Below are 26,639 nucleotides of genomic sequence, written 5' to 3' on the forward strand. Positions count from 1 at the left end.
CTGCATGGTGCTGGAGCAGAGGCAGGTTCTGTAAATAAGTTACCCATCTATGTTGCATTAAAGAGTGAGAAGTGCCCCAGTGCACAAGGTGCTGAACGGGCTGTGTGGAGCAGGGCTTGGCTCAGACACAGACGCGGCAGAGCAATCTGGCCTCTATCTCTGTCAAGCCAACCCTGTGAGGGTGACCATTGCACCAGCCCGTCATACAGCCCTTCCAAGCGTTTAAGGAAAGCACACAGTCCTGATCCATAAGTCAGACTGAGATGACCTGCTCATGTACAAAGTGATGCGAGCCCTGTTAACTACATCTGGCACAGGATGTGGATGTCCACACCAGGACCAAACACACAAACTGCAGGAGAGGGAAGGTTTGGGGGACACAGAATTTTGCAGAGACAGATTGACTTGCCTTGTAGCTGGCTTTGTGCCCCCAGAGCCAGCCTCAGGATGCTGCTGGAGTGACCCCCCCAAGACCGCGCCTGGCATCGCTCAGCTCCAGCAGGGCATGCAGGGCAGGTGCCCTAATGCTGGGCTGACACGTGTCCGTCAGGTAAAGTGGAAGACTGCCAGTGTGTGGGAAGCCATTAGCCTGCAGGATTGCCTTGAATCTCCCTTCCCAGAGAGTGCTCTTCTTTCACTTCTAAGGATTACACTGCTTTGTCCACTTTCTACTGAGCTCACTTCAGACTGAGTTTCCTGAGGGGATAAAAAATAAAAAGACTGTCAAGTACCATGTTTTCTTATTCTTATCTCATATTTAGTTTTCTAATTGCAGCTTGGAAATAAAATATCCTTCCTGCTAATTTTATTCTTTTGTATTTGGGAAATGTTGCCAAGTGTGACAGCTTCTTCCTTTCAAAGATGCACTGTTAAGATGTTTTTTTCCTCGCTTCACAATGACAGAACTGTTAAAAAGCACTGGAGTCTGGAGAAACATTCATTTTGTGTGTGCCAGTGAAGCAGTGCTTATTAGCTCTAGCTTAATTTAAATCTGTCTGCAGCAGAGGGATGGGTTTATTTACACATTTCCTAATAATGCTTTGAATCTGAAAGTTATTTCTGCATAGGAGTGTAAGGTCTTTGAGTGGATTTTCCCAAAAGCAGCTAAAGAGATTAGGTATCAGTGTTCAGTAGAAGCTAGGGGCTGCCTCTTCTACACTCTGTTATTGAAAACTTCAGCTTAGGGGACCTCTCATTTTCAAACAAAGACTACTTACTGGTTCTCATTTAATGCCACACTGGAGGGTTTTTTTGCTTGGAAAATATCAATACCAATGTAAAATTCAAGGAGTTTTTGAAGAGAATGTATTGCCATTGCATACAAAGAAGAAACATTGCCTGGCTACAGACTGGGACACTGTGAGGCTTTGATCAGTCCTGTGAGACCCACAGGCTGCTCCTACAGAGATCGCTTATCCTAAAGGCTCAGGAAGATATAATTAGGAGGGTAAATGGAAAATTAATGTTTCTTTGTGCAAAAAATGTTACCCTTTGTGTAGAAATAAAGAAATAAATCAAGATGTGAAGCTCTTCAAGCTTCTGAGGTAATCATGAACAGCTTCCCCATGTCTTGCAAAGCCCATTCCCCATTGTCCTTGTGCTCTTGGCTGTGGGACTGACTTGAGCTTTGCCTCATCCCTGAACTGCACTTTGCTTCTAGAAGAATGTGGGAAGGAAGGGAGTGGCAAGAAGCACTTTGCAAACTGCCATTGAAGAGTCCAGGATAGTCTCTGCTGTACTGACACCACGAATGGCCAAGGTGCATTGAAACTATATCAGATCTTTTGTGGTGAGTGAGCTCTGAGATGAGACTGATGGGAATATCTCTGTACTATTAGAAAGAATGGAGTTGGGAAAACAAATGTGAGAAGTCACTTTTAACAAAAATAGAGCTTCCTTGGATCATTATGTTTACAATGGCACTGCCTTGCTGACCTCTCAGAGCTGGAGAAATCTATTCTTTTTTTCTTCCCGGTGTTATAAGACAGATTGTGCCTGCTCTTAAATAATGAAATAAGCCAAGTTCCACACAACATAAGACATTTGAAAATGTTGCTATAAATGTGCAGAGGTTGTGCATTTCTCAGTTAAAACAGATTCTTTCAAATGGTTCTTTCTCCAACTCTTCCCCCTTAACAAATGTGCAGTTAATCACAGACTGAAATCTCTTTCCCCCTGTAGATTGTGTTCCGGAAAATCAGCGACGTCAAACGTGAAGAGGAGGAGAGGATGAAGAGGAAGAACGAAGCACCTCTGATCTTACCCCCGGACCACCCGGTTCGCCGGCTGTTCCAGAGGTTCAGGCAGCAGAAGGAAGCGCGGCTTGCAGCAGAGAGGGGCCGAGATCCGGATGACCTGGATGTGGAAAAGGGCAATGCTCTAGGGGAGCAATCCTCTGCTCGCTCGGTGGTCAAAGCCAGCATAGTGACTGTACGGGAGAGTCCGGCGACCCCTGTGTCCTACCAGCCCGCGTCGACCTCTGGGACCTCTGACCAGGCAAAGCTGCAGGCCCCAACACTGGACCATGCAGGGTGTAAGGCCTCGGGGGACTACCCCCGACGAAAAGGCTGGGCCAAATTCAAGGAAGCCTGTGGGAAAGGTGAAGATTGGAACAAGGTCTCTAAAGCAGAGTCCATGGAGACTTTACCAGAGAGAACTAAAGCTTCGGGAGAAGCTACCCTGAAGAAGACAGACTCTTGTGATAGTGGCATTACGAAAAGTGACTTGCGCTTGGATAACGCTGGGGAGACGAGAAGCCCCCAGGACCACAGTCCGGTCCTCACTGAGGTCAAGCACTCCTTTTATCCCATCCCAGAACAGACTCTTCAGGCCACCATGCTAGAAGTGAAACATGAGTTGAAAGAGGACATCAAGGCTTTAAACACAAAAATGACCAATATAGAAAACCAGCTTGCTGAGATACTTAGGATATTGACCTCAAGAAGAAGCTCCCAGTCGCCACAGGAGTTGTTTGAAATATCAAGGCCCCAGTCTCCAGAATCAGAAAAAGACATGTTTGGAGCTAGCTGAGGTGTTTCTTTTAAAAAACGAACAAACCAATAAACAAAGGAACAGCCCCCTAACACTTTACATTTAACCTTTCTAGAAAACGAGTGAGGGGCCAGTTCACTAAGCATGTTCCCTCTGTCTAAAAAGGTATGGTAACAGGAATTGCAACCTCATGTCAAGATGGCAGCTGACTTCGAAGCCTTTTTGACAGCAAGGGTACAGTTTCTGAAGTTTTTATTTTCTCCCTCTGTGCCCATTCCCCCTGACTCCCTCTCTCTCCCTCGGGATGTTGGAATAAGAATTCTGACAGCAGCAGCCGTTCCTGTGAGCCCCAGGTGACCTCTGAGGTTTTTGGAGCATGCCTTACGTCCTTCGCTCGGGTTTTGCCTATGTGAATAAGCACTTGCCAGGGTGCTTATATTTTCAGCATTTGGTGGGTTGTTTGTTTTTTGGTTTTGTTTTTTTGTTGTTGCTGCTGCTGCTGTCACTGTCTCAGTCACCTGTACAGCATGTTTGATGTCACAGTATATTTTCATTTATCTGTACTAATGCAAAGAGCAGTAGCAGATGTATTCCACGTCAATAGATTGTGTGCTATTCGGTACTGAAGTTTCTTTTGTGTAGTCAAGGAAGGGCTAATAAGATGAAAAAAAATGGTACTTTTTAATTGCAAACTGACATTACTAGCAATTACATTTAGCAACATCTTCAAAAATAGCCACAGTATTTCAGATCTGTTAATAAATGGGAACTTCCACACTGTCATTCACTGGATCAAGGATACTGATTTCAGAAACTTAATTTCTGTCTCAGATGTCTTTCAACATTTGTTACTTTTGCTTTTAACTCCAGTTGCTGGAGACCAGAGTTGGGTGTGCAGCGTACCTGAATGCAGCCCACTGCACAACGTGTTGTGAACGTCACTAACAGGTCCTGCAGATTTGCCTCCTGATGAAAATATACTGTGGCATTCATGTCCTGGTTTTGCTAAGAATCTGCTCTTTTAATTCTTGTTAAATTATTATTGCGAAGTTTCTGTTTTGATAACATTCATTGTAGCCAAAGGCTTTCACAGAATTTTTAACAGTTTTAGATTATGGCATTTTCCTCTACATCCAGATGTAATGTTCCTGATCTAATCTAGCTAGAAAGCAAATGGATAGTAGAGGTAGAAATACAGTTCTTACTGTATGCAAGTGCTATTGTAGCAAGGAAACAAAGAGATCTGCTTCTTAAAGAAGGAGATGTTTCCAAAACTTATATTTTCATAACTTTTTTTGGAGGATGATCGAAGCACTTTACCAAAACTACTCTTCATTATTCATATAGGGTAGCATAGCTGGTATCATGACTTGTGTTCTTACCTTGGAATATAGGTGTATATTCACAGTATATTCACTTCACTGATCTGGTATGTTCACTGCTTAGCAGTTGATTAGAGTTCAGAAGTAGGGTGCCACACTTTTATGGGTTTTCATTTTTAATGGCAATAGGTCTTAACACTGTATGTGTTGAGTCTCATTCTTTTTCCATGGTACTAAGTCATTTACAAAGAAACACATGATTTTTTGGAGGGAAGATTTTGTTTGTGTATGGAAGAGGCAAGGAAAATGACGAGTTTAAAGGATTTCTGCTGGCCTGATGCTTGCACACTGCAATGCAGTGTCAGAAATCCCTGGGAGGTGGGAGGTCCACTGATGACTGGCACAGTGGTGAGGCCGTGCTGTGCAAAGCTACCAGCTCTGGTCATGTGGTCAGTGCATTTATACCTGTTCCTGCAGTAACTGCCCTTGCTCTCAAAGATGCTGATTATTCCAAGTGCAGCACCACCATTTACAAGTCCAGAGGCAGATGGTTTAGGATTGGCTTTCAAGGGTCTTACACCCTGTTTCAATATGGAAGTGCCCACAGACTGTGAATTCTTATCCAGGGACCGAAACATTCCTGAGAAACAACTCTCGGGATAAACCTTCTTCCTTCCCACAGCAAAAGGCAGTAGGGAGGTGAGTTGCTCTGAAACTAAGATGCCATTTCCTTAATTTATTGTCAATTCCATGTTTAGGTTTTTCCAGTGGTAGCTGGTGTCTTTTACAGTTGTGCACTGCACACCTGCAGTGCTGAGGAAGGCTCTCTTTGACCAAAGCCATTCTGTGTGTTTGGTGCTTTAATCACTGTAAGTGACAGCAGTTACCAGCAACAGCCATGGCATGGCTGCTGTAAGAGACCCATACATCCATGGTTTCGGTTAGAAACTGTTGAATGATTTTTTTTCTTTTTGGTCTCCTTAGTCAGTAAATTCCACCTAAGTAAACCCTGGGTGTACTGATATACAAGGATTTGTATTTGATTTCCCAAAGTTCCAGCAAGTTTTTAAAGACTGCCTTGGAATCAGTTTCCTGATCGAGGCAAATTTTTCACCAGCATGATGTTCTTGACACTTGGTTTCCTTCATAAAATTTTTGAAAGGCCAAAAGTCTTAGCAAGTCCTTTGTGAAAGTGTCATCCATTTACCTGCACTTGGATAAACATGGACATTAGCTTATCCCAGGTGGATGAGGGAGGAAATGTTTACAACCTCCCAAGTATGTGCCTACTATTTCCAGAATTGCAGTGCAGACATAGAGTTAAATGTGCAATTGCAGGTTGCCTGGCCCTTTGTTGCTGATACTGAATTGATATTTCTCGGTGATATTTTTGTGTGCCCTCAGGGATATCCTAAAGGTTATTCTGGTGTTGCCTATTGCCCAGCCTGGAATCTCAACAGGACTAGCCCTAGAAGCCCCATAATTATAATAATAATCCACTCCTGTGAACAAAGGCAGACAACTGCCCATTTTCTGAGGGTGCTCCTTGTGTAGCCTGATGCTCAGTATGATACTGAACTGCTGCACACCCCATGTGACAGTGGGTGGGCACAGCACCAAGTCCTTTTCTAAGGCTTTTTTCAGACTCTTGCAATGGCCTATAAAGGCATTTGTTATCCATTTGTAAAGACTCCAAAGATTGTAACACGCTCTCAAATTCCACTGAAAATTTAATGTCTTTGAAGATTATGACCAAATTCAATTTTGTTGTGGTCATGAAACTGCAGAGAAACTCTGTACAATGACACCTTCAGAGTGTCTGCTCCATGTCAGCCCTGACAGTGGTCAGTGTCACTCAGATTTGTACAGCTGTAACTGAGATTAGGCCCATTTTTATGAACTGTTAGGCACTAAAACTACTTGTAGGAAAGTGCATCATCTCTCAGTAACCTGTATTTGTTGTAAGACAATTTGAAAAATGATGCTATCTAGGATGAGCATTGATGTTTGGATTCCCTGGGCTACTGAGTGGTTAAAAAAATGAATGAGGCCATGCCCACTTTGGGAGTAGTCACTCCTTTTGAAACGGACTAGTTTGGACCTGCGCTGTGGTGCCCAGGCACCGCTGATGCGACACTTTTCCTTTAAGGAGTGGCTGAAAGCACCTGTGTTACAAATCTGTCTTTCTCCACTGAGCCTTACACTTGGATGCCTGTGGCTGGACAGCATGTGTACCCATTGTAATTGTTACTTGTTCTTTCATTTTTTTGTCAGTCTTTCCTTTTTCTTTTGTTCCTCTGTACATGGTGGTTAAGCCTTTTCACTTAAATTACGTTCCAGCTTAGAAATGAAGGCTCTCTGAACATAAGATTCTGCCCCTTCACAAGCAAATGCTTGTACATACTATAAGAAAAAACCCCAAAGCCTCAGTTTTAACTGTGTTCTGGCACAGTGCTTCTGCCATTTAACAACCTGCTAAATAAGCTGCACCATTCTAAAAGAGATGGTGTGCTCCATTTTGATATATGGTGTAATTAAATTTCAGTCAAAAGAAGGTAGCTGAGAAAAAGAGCCTGGTTTATGATTTGGTAAAATGGGAACTTTCTGAAAGTACATGCTTGAATGGTGAGAAAGAATACCAATATGCAGCACAGAAAAAAAAAAAAAAAGGATTAAAAAAGCAAACCCCAGCCCTCATCCCTACCGTGTTCAAATACATTTACTTCTGTCCAGTATTACATGTATACGTTTGAAAACACCATTCTTGCTTTAAATCTCTTTCACAGTGCTGCCCTGAATCCCAGCGAATACCCTGTTTAACAGCTTGGAAGGTGACGTTCTGTTTCTACAGTACTTCCCTTTAATGACCTGAACAAGATATTTACTGTGACTATCTGGTGATATATTTTCAGTCATTCTTAACCAATCTGTGAAAAAATTCAGTACATAATTTGTCTTTACTATATAAACGACGTGTATGATTACGCTTGTGCAGATGCGTGTACATACACACATATATATATAATATCAGTGTACAGTGAGTCTATGGATTGCATTTCTGTTAAGCAAAAGCACGTTCCTCATTTTATGATTCCAGTTCAAGAAGGGAGCTTAAATCTTCCCAGTAGACATGCACAGAATGTCCTAGTTAGTGTCTTGTTTGTTAACTGTTGAACTTTTAAGGCCATGATTTTTGAATTTTCTAGTTGGCCTCTAATTCATACAGTGAGTCTAGTAAATAGTGTGACTGAGATAAGATCTGACAAAGGGTCATGATAATCAGGAAGAGAAATCCACATGAAATTGGAGAAACACTGTATTCTAGTTGGTGGGGATAAGGCTCATAAGCCGGTATTTGTTGCTCACAGTATCTTTGAAGCCAAGATGCCCTGGTAGTGTTTCTCATGGCTTCTGCAAGAGAGATGATGGAATAAATGGAGTTATTTTTCCTGGTGCCAGGGGCTGCCTCAAAGGTGCTGAGCCTATCTTTCTCCTCATGGGCAGCATAACACATGGTTGCTGCACCTCTGCTTTCCTGTCCTGGTGTTAGGTGGTAAAAAGCATCTTCTACTGAATTCTTCATTTCCACATAGTCTCCTGTGAGTGTATTGGCAATAACAAAGTCTGTGTTTTAGCTGCACTTACGATTCATTAAGACAAACGTTTTAGAGAGAGTCCCATCCAGGGGAACCTCCAGAAATTTGAGGTGAGGCACAGTAGGATACTGTATCCTCCAACCCAACATAGTTTTGACCACATTGTTGTGGCAAGCATTGATTCAATTAAATAAAAATAAAGCTTTTTTTGCAATAAGATATATCCAGCATTTAGCCTTAAGACCCTTTCATAAGTGATATAATTCAAACTGTGATTCCATTCTCCTTCCTTCTTAATGTTCTTTAGTATTTACAGTTTTGCCTAAAGATGAAGCACTTTGATTAGCTTTCTAAATCTAATGGAAATCACTTGCTGGTAATCACATTTCTTTCTCCACTGATTGCCTTCTTATTAGGATAATGAATTACTCCAATAGCCCTCTCCCCTCATAAAGTAAAGAGACACAGCTATTGTCTAAACACTTTTGTACATCAGGGAGACAACCCATCATACTGCAAAAGTGTTGGTTTCAAAGGTGTTTTTTTACAGTTCAACAAAGCTAATGTGAATTTACCTGCAACTGTAATTTTTTTCAAACTGATTGTTGAGTGTTGTGTAAACATATTTGATGTGTAATCCCAGAACACCTCTGTAACTGGATCTAAATGCATAACATTAGGTTAACAAAACAGTTCGGGGTTTTGACTAACTGTTCTGAAAGGCTAATGGTTTTCTTTCTTCTTCCCACTAAATCTGTGACCACTAACATAGAAAAAGAATCATTTTAGCTGTAGATGAAAGAAGTTCAATAATCTTGTATCAGGATGAACTGCTATATAAAGAAATACCAAGTTTTCTAATGAATGTGTTATATTATCGTACCTACATACAATCAATATTTGTACATCTGTTGGAGACCTGTCTGCGTTCCAATATTTAGCAACCACTGCATGGACACTTGATTGATATGCAGCTAATGCAGTTGCTTTGGCGCTTTTCAATGTACTTCACTTGCTTTTATCCTTTCAGAAATCCACCAAATACTCTTGGTTCTTTTTCTTTGCATTTGTCACTTTGTTCAATGAAGCATGACTAGAAAAAGAGAACGAGTAGATACTATTTTTGTGGTCAGCAAAGCAGCTGCCAGTAGATAGACAGCGTGTGTATGTGTGTATGCACACTGTCTGGGAATGTTTCTGTTACAAATGCAGCCACCTACATTAATGATATCCCTAGTCAACATTTTTAAACAAGCACAAATAATATTTGTAAAAAAAAAAGTTTAATTTTATTTATTATAGTAATAAACTATTTTATACATTACAGTTGGTTTGGTGTACTTTTCTATGTGTTGAATATGTGCTTTTAAGATCAACAAGGTGGTTTTAAATTGCCCTCTAAAACTTCAGGCTAGCAGTTTGTTGCTGTTGGTTTGTAACTGAAGTGTTATCAGTGGAGCAGTGTGATCTTATTGTTCCATTTGTAAATAATTCAGGTTGTTTCCTCAGATTTCTATCTGCTGCATATCAGTGCAGTTGGGATTTATATTTCCAGCATCACTTTAAACTGAACTCAGGTGTTCTGTAAAGTGAATATCCTGGCACCCCAGGCAGTGTCCTGCACCATGGATCCCAGTCTGGGCCACTTATCTGCTGAGCAGGAATAAGATCACCTGTGACCTGTCTGAAACGGTCATTCCATATCCTGGGGGTACATGTGTCTGTACTTGGTCTGTATTTTAGACCATGTTCACTACTGCAATATCTGACAACTATTACAAAACTTACAGCAACCACAGTACTAGAGGGAGATCAAAGAAGCTTCTGCTGTCCTGTCATCTGCTGCAGAAGAAAGTGACAGTACTATGGCCTTACACAAAGACAAGCCCCACAGGAGTGAAGCCCCTAGTGTTGTGTCACCTGTCAGTGACACTACTGCAACAGGTGGCAATGAGTATTATTTTGTTGGCTACCACAGCGAAGGAATCCACAACCAGAGGTGATGGGAAGGGGAGATCCTTTCAGGTCAGAATAGACATATGTGACAGGATCACAGTCATCAGCCATTCCTGCAGGCCAGGAGGCACTCTGGAAGTTTATACGACGTTTTAGTCTTCAGGATGTCAGCCTGGCCCCCGTGAGTTTTGCATCCATTTTTGTGGTTCGTTCTCCATCCTCTCAGCCAAGGGTCTGGTGAATGTGCCTGTCACCTGCATTATGACACTACATGGCATTGTGAATCTCATCTTCAAAAGAACAGCAATAAAGCACAAGCTTTCAGACTGCAGAGTTGAGGCGGAACTGTACAAAGCAGCCAAGGAGCACAATGAGGAGCTATTTTTAACACCATTTCTGCATCCTCTGTCATATGTGGTGTGACAGGATCTCTTGTCACTAGGATGGCTTCCCTGGCCAGTGTGAAAATCCAGCTTTCTTTTGCCTAACATTCTGCAGTGTTTCCTATACTTATTAGAAAAGGGAAAATTACCATAGTGAAGGCATGTACTTTATGTTGGGGTTTTTTTTTGAGGTCTCTAGAGGCTGTTGTGCTTGTTTTCTGAACAATCTGTTATTTTCCCTGCTCAGGCATTTCCTGCACTCTTAGCAGCCTCCCTGGCTATGCTGCAAGCTTCAATGAGTGCATAGAGGAGTAGCATTGCCTGCACAATGTTCCCCATCAGTTTCCCTTCCCTCAGCAGCCCCACAGCATTTCAAACCAAAGGTTCTTAATTACAGCACTCTTTGCTGAGATTTGTGTGCCAAATTGCAAAGGCTCATGTTCCACTTGCTGACCCGTCAGGCCTGGGCTCAGCTGGGCAGCAGCTGCCCCAGCAGCTGTGAGCAGCCCCTAGCTCACCTGCACCAGCCCCTGCTCCTCATTCACTGCACCTGGGAGCACATTCATAGCAGGAACAAATAGTTTCTAGAGCACAGGGTGTGTTCTATGGCTCCTGACTTTTCTCAGGAATAGCTTCAGGTATTGCTGCTTCTGTTTGGTTAAGAGTTAGTGTGCAAAGCGTACCACCTACAAGATGCCTGAAGGTGAATATCCCGAGGAAAGCTTGGGGTTGGAGCCTGTACAGTGCTGTACAGCCTCCTTGGGGCTGTAAAGGAGCCCCTTGCTGGTAGTATCAGATGGCAGGGAGCCCTATGGATTCTTCCTTGCCTGGGTGGCAGCTGTTGGGGAGCTCTGCCAGGGACGTGGTGGCTTTACCTGGCTGGCTTTGTGGCCCCAGGGCAGCAGCAAGGACTCCCAGGGCAGTGTGCAGTGTGGCAGCTTGTGGAGAGGTGAGTGCTGCCTACACAGTTTTAAATTCTGCATTTGATAATGGAGGTTCTTTAATTGCCCTGTGGATCATTTTAGTATCTCTGTTAAGGCTGGAAGCACTCCAGCTCCGGTGCTTTTTTGAATTGGAGTAAAGATGACCAGCATAAACTAGCTCTTCTGTGCTGTGAGAACCAGTGGGACTGAACTGCAGCTAATCTCCCTCCTCTCACACATGTGCACAATAGCAATATGTTTTATTTTCTCCCCCAGCACCAAAGGAACATCAAAACTGTTTCTGTTCGGTGTGTGCCACCAGTGTGTCTGCCTGGTGTGGGACGACGTACAGGACAGCCCACGAAAATTCGGGGAGAGCAATGAGCCCAAGAGCCACGTGCCCCCTCACCTAGTGAGACACAGTTGCTGCTCTCCAACCTGCCCACCCACAGTGGGCACCAAGGCTGAGGAGACCTTGGCTGATGAGCTGCTGTCTGTGCTTGCCTTGTGCTCCAGGGAGGTAGGGTGGTTAGTAAGGCTGCATATCCAACCAGAATATGCTGGGAAGGAAGTGGCTTTGCTATGGTATTTATTATTGCTGCCAATGGTGTGAGGGGTTTAATTGCAATAGGCATACGGGATATAAAAAAATATCAGCCAATACAAGTATTTTTCAGATAGAAGATCGAATTTTTCGTACTAATTCACCACAACTTCAGTGTTGGCATGTGGAAGCTGGTGGGAATAACCTGTCCTGTTCTTGAAAGACAGGATGAGTAAAAAACTGTGAGAGATCCAAAGAGAGCATTAGAGTAACTGAACTCCTGTCATCTGTCAGAAGCAGATACGGAGACGCTTGTGCACAGCCGTATCTGCAAAATACATGTGCTTGAGCCTTGTCTTTTTACTTTTTTTTTCTTTTTCCATTCCTTCTCCCCTTTCCTAATTAAGTAGGAAAATCATGTAGCACAGCCAAGTTCATATTCAAGCTGCCCCATGGCACAGGTGTAGGTTTAAAACAAGCTTAATTTTGGCAGCTTCATCCATCATGACCAACTCCCAAGCTTTCTCCCTGGAAATCCCACATGGTACTGATAGAGGCAGGACTGTCTGAGAAATCTTGAAGAGGTTTGGGGGTTTTTGAGCTTTGTTCACTTATAGAGATGTCCTTGAAGATGTTTCTGTTCAGGCAGATGAGGAATGAGGTGAAGGTGCGGGTTTGGCTGTTAATCCCTACCCTGGGGGAAACACATTTGCCCCTGCGAATGTCACTGCAGTTTTGTGTGTGCAAATCTGAGGGGGGCGTGCTTTTTTACTGGTATTTCCTTCCACATCCCCAATCTCCCAGCTAACTTTCACAACTCAGGGAGAAAGAAGCTGTGCTGGAGTACCTATTACACACGTGAATTTTCTATAAAAGGAAGATGATGGTCTCTTTTTCAGCCACCATAACACTTCAGATTATGGCCTCCTCAGGGACTACCATGGGGGGGGAAACACTGAGCAGCAGTAGCACACTGAGTGCACTGTTAAGCCTGGGAGCTACTGTGTGCTCAGCGACAGGACCAAGACAGCTCAGCAAGAAACATCTCCCTGCAAGCAGTGGCTTACAGTGAGGAGAAATAGATTGCTTTCAAACCTCTACAGCAACCTTTTTTGCTGAGTTTTACGGTCAAGCAGAAGGTATTTTAGAAGAAAGTTTATTGAACATTCTCAGCTGTGGCGTGAAAATTGGAAAGAAAGCTAAGATAATCTGTACGTAGCCCCAAGTCAAAATAAAGTATTTATTTTGGTTTTCCTTTAGAATGATAACACTGCCATGCAACCATGTGAACCTGGCTAGTGGAAGTGGAGAGACAGAAATACAAACTAAAGCAGTTCAGCTGAAAGCTGAATAGAGAAAAGCATCCTTTAGGAAAGTATACAGAAACTCTGTGTGAACTACTGCATGAAATTACAATTCTGCCAACAAGAATTGTAAATAGCTCTGTAAAATGGGGGTGGGAGCCTCTCAGCAAATAAAGCAGCTGTAAGCCAGGCATGCTCAGAGGCTGCAGGCTGGTTGCTCTGACCCCTGGGAAAAGAGTCTAAGGTCATGGCAGCACATGAAAGCAGCATATAATGTAGCCAAAGTACAGTCCTGGGTACCTGTCTTGGTGGTTTTCCTTTGTCCAGGAAAATCAGTTCTGGAGAAATATCCGTGTCTCATGTAAGCATCCAAGGAAAGCCTCAGAAAACAAAGGGCGAGAGGGTGGGTGCAACCTACCTACTACCAAAGGGGTAGACACGAGGGAGGGAGCGGGAAAGGAAAGCACAACACTAGCACAAGAGCAAATGGGACTGACTGCCCAGGAGGCTCCTTTGGCTGGAGGTTATAACGGGCTCTAGCCCACTGAGTCACCATCTGCCTGCTGAAGGAGCCGTGAGATACTTTATCCTGCCTTGGTTGTCTCTCCTAGTGCCATAGAGTGCCCTTTAAGGCTGCCAGCAGCCCTAAAGCTTTAAATATTTAACTTGGAAACCTTATTATTACGAAAATGTCATTTTTCTTAAACTGGAAGTTTCCTCAACCAGCATTAAGTAATAGGCACTTCAGAGCCTCCATTTTGAATGGAGCATTGCATTTTGAATGATTGTCATGCTTTTTGAAGCCTTTTGCTTATGTCAGGGCTCATACCCAACTCGCAGTTGTTCATGGTGTCAGTGGTTGTTGGCATAACCATTCAAGGCAAGCAGGACATCTTCGGCAACTGAAGACCTTTTGTAGGTCTTGTATTTTTACCAAGTGATGTTTGGCAGGATTTGATCAGATTGAGGAACTCTGAGAATAATTAACCTGAGTGAAGGGTGCTAAACTCTGGGCAGATGGCACCAGCAGTGGTGTGTGAAGTGTGAGTCAAGAGATGTCACAGTTGACAAGCTTTGAGCTCAAGACCCACTTGCTCACAGATTCCTGGTGATCTTGTGGTATTACTATCTGGAATGCTGGGGGCTCAAAACCTGCCTGGAGGCCCTGGCAGGCAGCAGTGGGGTTGGGCAAGTGTTGGATTGCTCATTAGGCAGCCTGGTCCTGGGCTGATGCTTTCCAAGGCAAGACTCAGACCATGCCCTGACTGTGTTTGCAGCACTGTCATGAGAACTGAGCCTGATCAAGGGGTGACCTTGAGGCAGGATGCTGAGAGCAGGTAGAAGGCAGCTGAGAGGTGGCTGAAGTGGTCTGGAGCAGAGATATGACCAAATGAAAGTTATTAGCCTGTAATTTCAGCGTGAATTACCACCTCAGCACAGAAGTATTACCACAAGAGTAAAGAAGCCCATAACTACAAATTAGCAGTAACATCACTTAAAGAACTGCCTCATAAATGCTTATTTTTATCTCTACAAGTGGCTTACTGTAAGGTAATCCCCCCATATAACTGAGCCCCCAAACCAACCTTAAACCTTGCAGCAACAGCCTGAAAAAGAAACCACAACAGGATCCTATTTTTTCCTGAAGACTTACCTTTTAATTAATTTACCAACAGTGTAGCTGTTTCTGGTCTGCTAGTATCATTTCCAGTTCTTCTATTTTTGCCACTTAATTTTGGAAACTCAAATGCTCTAACACAGGGATGGAAATGCTGCGGTCCATAAAAATTAATTAATTTTGTCAAGAAAGATCTAGAGGGAGTGCCAATACAATTTAAATGTCACAGGTAATAACTGAAGTTATATTTCTGTATTATTTCTTCAGTAAACTTTAATTTTTCAGTGGTTGGCTGATGCACCTGTCTGCAATGATTCACTTCAGCTATCCAACCATATATAAAGCTTTTCTTAAATCCCTGTGGACAGTAGTGCAGTTCTGTTAACTGTAGGCTGACCATTGCTGGGGAAGGCATGGGCCACAGGTAGCCCATTTCATCTGAGCTCTTTGGTACGCGGGCTACTTACACTTAGACTGAGCTGCCCCAGGTATGATAAAAGGTGGTGCAGCCTAGTTTGTGGTCAAAATTTGCCTGTTACATGCTGATGGTAGTTTAACCTGCTCTCACATAGACCTTTGTGACTCCCAGCATAAGGAATGAGGAGAATTTTGAGGATCTGCATGTGTGTTTGATTCCCTAATGCTGCCATGTAGTTTTAATCCTGCCAATATCTGTACTGGGTACAGAGTGCACGTGCCTTTTTCATCCCAGAGCAGTAGTTCTGAGGGCTAGCAATGCTGACACTGGCTGGAGGACTCACATTGCAGAAGCTTGTGGGAACTGCCCTGAACAGAGCGGTGCAGAGGTTGCCTCAAAGTCGAGCCTTGACACTCTTCAGCTCCATCTCTTGCACAGTGTCTGAAGTATATGGGTCAGATCCATCAGACACTTTCTTTTCCTTTTCCTGTTCTTCTGGGCATTGGTGGCCTCCCTGAAAGCCTCTGAAGCTTGGAGCTGCCAGTGCTTGCTCCCAGGCTGGGGATGTCTGAGCTGAGTTGGTCCCTCCCCAGTAAGCTCAGGTGGAGGTGAGTCACGCATGGGCAGCTGGGACTCATTCTCAGGTGCTCTGGCATCTGAGTACTGTGTTGGAGGTGAGTGCTTGTGCATGAAGCAGAAATTTTAAAAAAAAAATAGTTCTCGTCTTCTTTTCTTTCTCTTAAGTGTGACTAACAAAGGAACCACTCCACAAGCAGCGAGTGGTGGAACCGCTGGAATTCAGTGCACGTGCACAGAACAGCGCTGTGCATCTGTGGGGGTCAGCAGAGATGCCCACCAGAGAAGGTTGCTCTCAGGGGTCCCATAATACAAGAAACGATCTATTGTAATGCAGATTTCCCCTCGTTCCTCAAAGGTGTAACAGGAGAAGCCATTCTTCACAGGTTTTGCATAGAGCAGTATTTCAGCTGTCCCTGCTGGATTAAAATATATGCCTTGACTAACAAGTGGCCATGTGCCAAGAGTGTTATTTTGCAAAGCAATAATGGGCTGTGCTACTTGGGGGAGGGGGGGAACTATAAAGCACCGTGAGAAGCTGTGACACATCATGCATAGCAATCTCCTTGCTCTTCACAGCTCCTTGAGGACAATCCTGCCGGCAAACCAGGGGAAGGCAAGCCCCCCCTTCAGCAACTGCGAGCTGAGACCAGCTCAAGGGTTAGCAGTGACAAAGGAAATTGGGTGCGCAAGAGAAAGGACAGGCCCTGCATTATTGCTGTGACTAAATAACAAAATTGCTGCAGGTTTTCACAGTTAAACTGTTTTTCTTCTGACCTGTGGTAAGCTGGTTATTCCAACTAAGCTGCTTTTAGCCCTCAGATGTGAAAGAGATACGTGAGCAAAGCCTTGCTCACCCACTAATCAATGCAGAATTAAAGAAAGAGCCACTTAGCGTAATCCTACCATCCCCAGTAATAAGGATGGCTGGGAGGGCTCTGTTAGCCAAGGAGGGGCTAGAGGAAGGGTATGTGTTTGTGTGTACGCAAGAGACTTGATTACTAGAGGTTTGTGGTAGCCATTAAAGCCATAAATTAGATCAGGCTATACTTGCCAGTCTCTCAGGCAGTTTTTGAAATCACTTCTGTACTGGTTTTGTCAGTAGCCATTAACGTGTCTGTCCAGCTCATTTTCAGAGCTACTGCTTTCAGTTTTTTCTTTTTTTTGGTCACTGCACTTTCGTGACTTTTAGGGTCTCTTAGCAGTAGAAGTCATTGTCTGCTGTTCCCCCCACACCTGACAAGAAGTGCTCCCCTTTGGTTCAAAAATGGCCAATGTCTTACCTTGGCAATTTCTGTCTTTGTCAGCTGTTTCCTACATCCCTTAACTAGCTTTTCCTCAGTGCTTGGAATTCTCTCTCTCCTCTTCCCCTCACCTACTTTTTCCTTTCATATGTGGGATGGCTGCTTCAGTCTCTTCAGTCTCTTCTAGGTCTCTGTAAACTCTCCCGTCTCTAGACTGTCACAGAGGACTTGCTTGGAGGATGGCACTTTGGGCTACCACACAACTATATCAGCTGCCATCTGACAACAAAGGGTCACTTCTCAGGTCATGCTGAGGAGTGTGTTTCCAAGCTGAAGGCATAGCTAACCATGCATGTTTGTAGTGCTTCAGGCAGAGAGCTGTGTGTGACTGAGTGTGCCCCATGCTGGCAGCTGCTGGATAAGCAGGACTGAGAAGGAACTTTGTGAGCGGGAAACATCATTTTAATTGTATGCTATTCTTCTCAGAAGCTTCAAGTGCTGAAGTCTCACCTTAGCCCATCTACAAAAGGTGTATTCGCTTTTTAAACTCACACCATTAGGGAATGCATGTTCCAGCATAGCAAGGAAAAATGTGACCTGTCTGCAATGGTACCCATCCTGCAGGCTTTCAGTGCATTGCAGTGTTTCTTCGCGACAGTGGAACACTTTATTTTCTTACACCAAACCGCAGCTTTCCAAGACACAGTTCTCAAGCCAACAGTCCGTTTCAGCTTTATTTATATAAACAGAAAAAAGATACAAAATTATAATATATATATAAAGCACTGGAAAAAAAAAAACCAAACCAATTTTAGTTCAGAAATAATGATATGACCTTCAAGGTCATTTCCATATTGGAGCTGGAAGTTTTGCATGCATACAAATTGGAATCCAATTAGTTAGTAGCTCCTCGTTTCATGTAATAACAGTAATCAATAAGACTGAAGAACTAACTCATGACTTTTTGCTCTAATGCTAATTCCATTTAAGTACGAAGTTTGAGTAAAGTTTGAGAAAGTTCTTGCCCTTAGCTCAGTGCTACCCCAAAACAGAGGCCAATATCAGATCCTCTGAGTAAATTTAGAGGGTTAAAGCTGTCTTCTTTGCAGCTGACAGAATCCCTGAAACTGTCTGAAGTTGATCAGGAGGACCACGTCTCTGGCCAGGCAGCATTCAAGGTAAATCTTATTTTCAACAGCCCATGATGTCTCCTAGTAAGGTTTTCCAGAGGAAATCATGGCATTCTCATGGCAGGGGAGGAGGGGGGAATCTTATCATAAAGGGTTGGAGTTTCTGCTTTGAAACAGCAAGAGCTGTGCTTGTCTCCGGATGGACAGAGAGCTGAAGCCTCTGCCCTTACTTCTTCAGGAATAAAGGGAGGGTAAAAAGAAGGCTGCTGGAGTTCTGAGCAGCAGAGACATCAGAAATGCAGGCAATAAACTGAAGCCTGTCTCAGGAACTGAATTTCTTGTTGAATGGATAAGCTATATCAGACTTTGCTGAAGCTGCAGAAGTGATGCAGTAGGTCACTAAATGTGCCTCCCAACAGGCTGAAATGTCTGCCAGGGGCATGGAACAAGTTTTGACACGTGTCCTTCTGCTTTGGGTGGAGGAAGCTGCTTTTGGAAGAAGTCCTCTCCAGAACTGGTAGCCTTTTACCATGCATAGGGGGAATATCTAACTTTAGAAAGACTAAAGGTCTTCTGGCTGCTCTTCAACATCAGTTTAAAGCAGCACAGCATAGGAGACGCCCCAAGTGCCAGACAGGAGAAGGGTCTCTCCTTCCCTCAGAAAACAGCATGTGCTGAAGCACTCCTGCAACCCAGACACTTGCAGGTAGGCAGGACCTTCCCAGCTCTGGGCAACTCAGTCTTTTAGCAAAGATGCTGCTGTAACAGGTCTGGCTTTGGGCAAAGCACATGGAGTTCCAGCTATTTTGGTGTCACTGTATTGGACCATTCTGTTTTCTTCTAAAGGTGTTAAAAAGTTACTCTTAGAGTGTCTTCAGTATTGCAGGAGCTGATTGCTTGGACACCAGAGAATGAAGCAAACTGAACAAATTTACCATTCACCCAGGCCTGGGTTATCTCCTTTTGTAACAGAACAATACAAGAGGCAGACTGAACAGTTCCCCTGAAGGTGCGTCTTGCCTCATTATACCGGTAATATTTTATACTTTAGGTCTAAACATAAAGCAGAGAGCACTTAAAGCTGTAAGAGCGTATTTGATTAAAAAGAAAAGCTTCAAAAAAGGCCTACCTCCCTACTCACTCTTTTTAAAGAAAGAAATAAAACTATTCCTAAGATTACCTAAAAAGGGTGTTATTTTAAAGGCAATACTTTAAATTAAGACATTAAAAAGAAAAAGCTGGCTTTGCTACAGGAGATAGAAAAGAAGCTTAAGGCAGAACTACTGTAGCCAGTGAGAATGCAAAAATGTTCTCACTTATATCAGAAAGCAATCAAGAAGAACTGATGAGCATCATGCCCTTCATGGAGTAGTGTAAGTGGAGGGCACAGCCCTCCATGCCCCTAGACAGCGGCTGTGAGAGATTGGGCTTTCTGAATTCTCCAAGGTAGAAGAATTTTTTTTCTTCAGTATCTCAAAATAGGCAGCAAAACATTAAAACAATTTTCAACATATAAAAATACCTGTTCTGACAAGCATGCTTCCAGTGTACAGAGATGCTGTTTTACAAAAATAATATAATTCAAATGCTTCATAATTTCTCCCCACCATTACTGTTTCTGGTTCAATTTCTGCATTTGGAATCCAGAATCAATTAAATAAGGTTTGTTGTTTTTTTTTAACACAACGACTGAAGTGTTGGTCCGGCACACCCTTCTGTAGATAGGATATCCAGTGTAGAAAAGTCAGAAACCTGCCTTAAAAATAATTGTTTGCATCATTCCTAAGTTGCAGCATACTTTTGTTCCCATTCAATTCCAACATGAGAATAGCAGTACAGGAACCCGAGAACAGTCAGTGTCGCCCATGGCCAACCTAGAACCAGAAAAGACAGACAATCCTAGTCAGAATAATTAATGATTACTTCAAGTAGAAATGCTCTTGGGATGACTAACTTATCATGGTCCTAATTAATTTTATTAGCAACTCAGTCTCATAAGTAAGTAGAGCCAACCCACAAAATTTGAAAAGGGAAATCTGGATTGTCGAAGGTTCAGGGATGCCTGACCCGCTGCCGGCTCCAGTCTTTTCCATTTTCAGGGAACTAGACCAGGTTTATTCCTGTCAAATTAAAAAGGTCTGTTTCAATCTTCTCCTTTGTAGTGGGTTTGTCTATCAAGCAGATTCCCTGAATGAGCCCTGATGCTTTAAGCTGGCTGTGGTGCTTCCCAGGCACAAAGGGATGCACAGCCATTATTAAAAATATGAACAAGTCCAGTTACCTGTTCTGCAAAGGGAGTCTGGGAAAACCTCTAGAAACCTCTGATTAGGGCTGTTTTGGATATCCTGCAGCTGGGTGTAAAGCCTAAGTACGCACTCTACAGCCCACTCACAGCGAATGGGGTAAGAACACAATTGTGTCAGCGCAGAACAGACAGCCCTATCTGCCTGATTTGCCTGATGCCCAGATTATCTTTTAACTAAAAAGACTCACTCCTCCAATATATATAACCTTTCCTGGAGAAATGACATTTCATTATTATTTCAAATTTTTTTCTGGTGAAAGTCACCATCTTTTCACTTGGAACTTTTCACAGCTAACAGCAGTAAGCAGGAGGTCACAAGCCAAAAGGTCTATTGCTTTCCTGTAGAGTTGTAAACAATTTGAAAAATCAGTAATCAAGTAAATAATTTTGCTTTCCTTGATCCCTTTCCTGGCACCTCTGTTTCCTTTGTTCACTCTCCTCCTCTCTTTAGAATTTATGAAATTTAGATCTTATATGTTGAAACCTTCAGTATTAAGCCTCAATGTTTTTTGGTGTGTGTTGTCTGTGGGAATGGGACAGGGAGGAAGGTTTTTGAGGGTTTTTTGGTGGCTTTTTGTTGCTATTATTGACGTAAGAATTTTGGTTATACATGTGACTGTTTTTCTGCACGCTGTCCTTGAACTACCAGCACTTGCTTCTGAAAGAAAAACTTCAGCGCTCCTTCCTGGGGAAAACTCTGGTCTGAAGGAACCCGCTGGCAGATGTAAGATTCCCATTTGGCCTGGAGAAGGGATGGAGAGAAGGTGTAACCTCATCACGTGATACTCCAAGAAGAGCTCTTTCCACAGGTATATTTACAAGGTGTTTTGCAGGCTGGCTTTGTCCAGGCTTCAATCTAATTCCAGTCTGGAGACTGTTTAATTGTGCTCACCTCTAGCTGAGCCTTATCTTAACACCATGGCCTCAGCAGGGCTCCCAGCCCCAGGCTGGGTCCTGCACTTCCAGGGATCACAAGTGCTGGGACCCCTCCTCTCTGCTCCAAGAGCTCAGGCAGTGTCACACTTCACTCTGGAACAGGTTCAGAAAGAGTTGTGTTTTTTGCCCTGTGAACAGCTGTGTGTCTGCTTCATGAACCTCTAATTGCTCTGGCCTTGCTTTGTGGTGAAATATAGTCTTGTAACCTGACTAATTTCCATGGAGAAAATTTACAAATATTAATCCTTTGCCCTCACAACACCCTAAAGCAAAATTATACTTTTTGTTTAATTATTTGTTTCAAAATTGCTGAGGTATCTCCAAAGGGATTTTTAACAATAAAATTGTCTTGTTTTTATTTCAGTGAAATTAGGCTACTGCAGATTGGGTTTTACCTTCGATAGCAAGCTAAAGCCCAGCTGTGCTTTGTCTCTGCTAAAATTGCACGTGAAAATATGTCGATAGATGTAATAAAAACATACCTCTTCTGGCAGCAATACTGTGGTGGCTGCTTTATACAGATGGAGCCAGAAAATTAAAAAAGGACTGAGTGTAGAATTGTACTTCTTTTGAAGGGGCACTTTGAAAATGCAAACATCTAGCAAATTTCCAAATACTTTAAAGCTCTGGCACACAGAAAATGTGTCAACAGTAGTCTTTAGTCTGACTTGTTTGCTATCCCCAGCCACTGTATTAGAGATCTTGTCAGTATACGTAAGTATGCACTGGAAATATTTTCTAGATGTCTTAGATTTATGATAAGATTCCTCCATAGTACCCAGAACCTGGGTTCATAGGGTTCTCAGCCACTATAATCAGGCTTGTGGTAATCCTCCTGCAACAGTAACAGGTGTCAGGGTGGCATTCAGCACATCATCTTCTCCTAATTTAATGAAGATGAGAAGGAAGGGGGGAGAGAAAGTGACCACATGGGTGAGGGAAAAGGGGAATTTTTAAATTTAATCTTTCTACAGCTATTCTAGGAGGAGCTGCACAGATCTGAAAGCATTTCTTGCTGCACAGGTGGGAGGTAGCTCCAAGCAAGGGTAAGAGAGCACCTCTGCCTTACTGGCCCTTCCTTGCCATACTGGAACCATGAGCATTGCTGCTGGGTGTGGGGAAATGCATGTGCTGCACAAGCGAGTGAAGCAAAGGCATCACGTTCTGCTCCAAGGCAATCCCAAATTGGCTCCAGTCCACACAAGGCAGATTTGCACAAGTGCATCCAGACCTGAGCAGCAGTCCAAAGACAGCCTGAAGCAAGAGGGGGATATTTAAACTGTTTTCATGCATCTCTTCCATTTTAGGACTGGTTATACAATAAACCTGTTGAAAAGTCTGAAGCACTTTGTCTCCAGAAGGTGATGAAGTAGGGAGTACACACAGATCAGTGTTGATCCATCGGGGCACAACTTTAAATTCTGCCTATGGTGTCATCCTTGTATGTGATCTCCATAACCAAAGCAGCATGGTCTGCTCCCTCGCAAGGTAAGTTCACAGGAACCTTGTTTCTCCTCACAAATCCTTGTGAACAATCAAACAGTACTTATGGTCTCAGATCCGCTGTCCCAAGGACTCCCATTCTGCTCCTACTCTCAAGACAAGGGGCTGTTCTTTCTGGTGGCTCCCCAGCTTTGCCTTATCACCCTAAAACACTGCATCCTTACCTATGCTGTAACACTCTCCAAATTCTGCATGGAAAAGTACCTGCCTGCATTCTAGATAAGTCATACATAAAATGTACTCTTAGAAACATTGTTGGGTTCAAATCAAGCACTAGGCTGTTAAGAAATGACTGAATTAAATTTGTTTATTCAAAAACATGTCACATACCCCCTTAAATCTTGCAGTTTCTTGACTGGTTTCAGTAATTTGATTTTAGGCTTGAAGGCCAAGTTTCATAAGACAACTCAGATTTTCATGGTGGTTTTTTCATGGGATGATTAATTTGTATTCATTAACACGTGCTATTTGTAAATACAACGACAAATTCATATGCTATTTGCAAATCCAGCAATATTTTTGAGCTCTATCTGCACAAATTTCTTCTAAGACAGCTGTATGTCCCTTTTAACAAAGGAATGCTGGGTGAGAATCATGGCCAAATTTTCTGCTTATTGCAATGTATGCTGCTCCACAAAACATCAAACTCCTTTGTGAAGAGGACTGCAAATTTTGTGGAGAGGGAACAGCAGCACCTTCTCCATCTATCACACAACCTCCTCCTAAAGAAGTCTTCAGTCCCAGCTAGGCATGAGGCACCATTCCTGTCACAGACACGTGATGGACTGTCCAGAGGTCTTGCTGGTTAAAACCACATTTTAACACATTACATACTCAGCTTTCAGCCTAATGAAGGGAGACTTGTCTTCGTTACATGATCAAGACAGAATTAATACACACTTGCTGCAACAGGAACAGCTTTTAGAGTTACTCTTTCCTTTCAACTTCCTACCACTTATTCCAAAATGTTTCTGGATACTTTGCAAACATCTGGAAGAGGTAATGTTTCTGCACGCTCTGGATTTTAATGAGAGTGGGCCAAAACTAAGCTTTCAACTCAAAAATAACACCCTGGATCACAGGTCTCAAAAGATCAGTTATGTCCTTATTACCTCAGTTCAAATAATTTGAACCAACATTTAATCATGTATCCAGAAGGAAGTTCTTTCAAATTTCCTAATCACCTCCAGTAACGAAAAAGAATCGCACCAGCAATGTTTTGGGCATACCCAGGTTTCACATTGTCCTCAATACACTAGGAAAGAGTCCTTTGCTCCTTCCAACCTGTGAGATGTAAGAGAAAGGGACAGTAGTTACATTTTGCATTTTTCAAAACTGCCTTAGTGGCTTTTGAACCTTAATGCTATTTTTAGATGTGACTTGGCTGTACAGTACTCAGAAGTCTTCAAGTGCAGAGTAGTTATTAAATCAATTGAAGTCAGGAAAAGTAATCTCTCTGAAAAGCTTGACTTCAGGAGCATACATCTTATTCTGACTTTGATTTGGAAGTGCTTAAGTTCCTGTAAGACTTAGCACTCAGGAAAATTTATCCTTAAACAAAAGTTCAAATGTGACAAGACACTGAAGCAACTCCTCTGTAGAGTGGAATTAAGGAGACACAATGGTGGGAAGGAGGAGGAAGAAGCACCAGTTTGTCAAGCATAATAAAAAGCCAAAGCAAACTAGTATTTGAGGCCAAGACATCTCTTACCTATAATTAGTCAAATCTTTATAGAGCAGTAAAACTACCACATTTTCAAAAAAAATTATAATACATTCAAAACCAAAGATCTGTTGAAAGAACCCTATTATCTAGCCCAACATTTGAAGGAAACTATAAACTCTGCCTTTTAAAATTTTAATTTTGTGTCTATCACTTCCAGGTGGACCCCTCTGACCATTAGAGCAGGGCATATCCAACAGCACATATTACAAACACGGTGCAGTCTGATACCCAATTATTCTTTAGGTATTTGGAAAAAAAAAACCCTTCCTGTTTTCAACTGTGTTGTAGCAAAGCCATAACCTGATTCATACCAGGGCTTTTTGCTGCTTTCAGCCTCCACATTGCACATGTAGCAAAGGACAGGCAATAAATTCTCACAGCTCTCGATGTCCCAGCTGGGCACCTCCATCCTCCCACCCCATGTAAAGCAGCACACAGATTCACGGGGTCTGTAAATTCAAGATGTCACCTTGTTTCATTGTCAGCCCCCAGCTAACTGCTCTCACATCTTCCCTCTCCATCCGCTGTGCAGCTTGAGAGCAGGGCAGCTCAGCCAAGGGGAACCAGCTTGGGAGATTGGGTAGGGCTGACCTGACCTATTGCTATAGATTTCCAAGTGTTGAAGACACTTTAGCTTATTGGTGTGGAAAAGGTGCAAATATTCAGAAAAAACATTACTGTACAACAGGTAGTATTTCAAAGAAAAAGCGGGGAAATACTGTAAGGATAACTCAGATCTGTCCCATGCAGCATCTGAAAACATGACTGAGAAGGACAAAATTCTAAGTTTCCAGGTCTAGAGCTAAACCTCAGACAGTACACTGGCAGTAACCGCAAAACCTTCCTCTTCAGTAGACATGAAGTAGTTTCCAGCTAAAGACATTAACAAATGTATAACATGGTATTCTATTTATGTGAATTTTAATCATACCACCCTGAAGAAGGCTTACATCTGTGGCTTTCTGAGCAGTACTTATCACTGCTGAGAAAAACTGAAAATGGATAGATAACAGTCCAAAACCATCAGCTGCAATACAGGATGACTAAACTCACTCAGATCAGCATTCCTGAAAGCAAAAAGCTACAGTCTCTTAGTTTTCATAATGCAAACAGGTTTTATTTAGCAGAAATAAGTCACAAAAGTTTTGGCTTTTCTGTGTTCTTACTGTGCACGGAACCACACTTTACCATAGCTAAAATAATTTTACTTTTATGCTTCATGGCATTGAAGAAAGTTGTGTGCTCACAAGGACTTTCTTAAACAACAGGAAATCAATGCAATCTACGTCAGGGCTACGGATGCTGACCACACTTTTCCCTGTTAATTAGATAAGGCACAAATAAACAAGTTCATAGGTTGAGCTCAAAAGATAGGTCTGTGCTACAGCTTTTATAAAGAACCCATCAACACAATTCAATTGTGATGCCAAAACTATATGCATTGCATTAAGTATGTACATGAAAGACAAAAAGAACCCCCCACCCCAAAAAAAAACAAAGCAAAGAACATAAGTACTGTGTTATTTGCTGTAAATGCTCTGTGGATGCAGGTATCCATACAGGATACACTTGCCTGCATGGATTCTCTGTTTTGTCTTTGGAGCTAGAACCTCATTAAGTGCTAACTAACCATGACACTAGCAGTTCTCCAGATGCTGCAAAATGCAGATTGAAAGAATTATTTCCCCTGTATGATGTGAGCAGGATGATGCAGGCAACTTCACTCTATATTTCTTGGTGAGTTTTTGTGGTATTATCTGATAATAATTTTACCTTAAGCATTTTTACTTCTAAACCTGCATAAAGCAAAAAAAAAAAAAAAATCGCAAGAATTATGCCTTCTGCTTCATCTCTTAAAATAAACATTCACTCTCTACTGGTTTTCCCAGCAGAGCTAGTCAGTGTAAAAAAGCCTGATATTTTAGGCAGTAATTGTGGTCTCATGCATATCAAGTTGACTCTGGAGTAATTCAACTAAAATCAAAAGAATCATATTTGTGCTACTGCTTAATCTGAATTAACAGTAAGGAAGACTGATGAAAACTGTCTATTGGAATCTTCCTGCCACAACTGCTAATTGGAAAGAAAAAGAAGCCCAAACAACCAGCTTTAGCTTTCAGATTATGAAGGGGTGAATCAGAAGCAACCTTCCTTCTCTTCCTAG

At 42.6% G+C, this 26,639-nt stretch overlaps 2 protein-coding genes across 6 annotated transcripts in view; one reads left to right on the forward strand and one right to left on the reverse strand.

Moving 5' to 3' along the window:
* The window catches only part of KCNH1 (potassium voltage-gated channel subfamily H member 1), a 220,261-nt gene that overhangs the window by 188,369 nt on the left and 5,253 nt on the right, over positions 1–26,639 (forward strand). For 2 of the 4 annotated variants that reach the window (XM_050314366.1, XM_050314365.1), the window contains one exon: positions 2,182–9,233. In XM_050314366.1, the coding sequence (XP_050170323.1) occupies positions 2,182–3,030 (849 nt within the window). In that variant the 3' untranslated portion in view covers positions 3,031–9,233. Of the gene's footprint in view, positions 1–2,181; positions 9,234–20,959; positions 21,120–22,553; positions 22,735–26,639 lie in introns of those variants that run through there. The other 2 variants (XR_007628818.1, XR_007628819.1) reach the window with 2 other exon arrangements.
* HHAT (hedgehog acyltransferase) overlaps positions 17,590–26,639 on the reverse strand; it is a 149,230-nt gene continuing 140,180 nt past the window's right edge. For both annotated transcript variants that reach the window (XM_050314383.1, XM_050314382.1), the window contains one exon: positions 17,590–19,879. In XM_050314383.1, coding sequence (XP_050170340.1) covers positions 19,788–19,879 — 92 coding nt within the window. In that variant the 3' untranslated portion in view covers positions 17,590–19,787. The remainder of the gene's footprint in view (positions 19,880–26,639) is intronic.

Source organism: Myiozetetes cayanensis, unplaced genomic scaffold (assembly GCF_022539395.1).
Source record: "Myiozetetes cayanensis isolate MyiCay16 unplaced genomic scaffold, myiCay2020 scf2-11, whole genome shotgun sequence".
Lineage (NCBI taxonomy): Eukaryota > Metazoa > Chordata > Aves > Passeriformes > Tyrannidae > Myiozetetes > Myiozetetes cayanensis.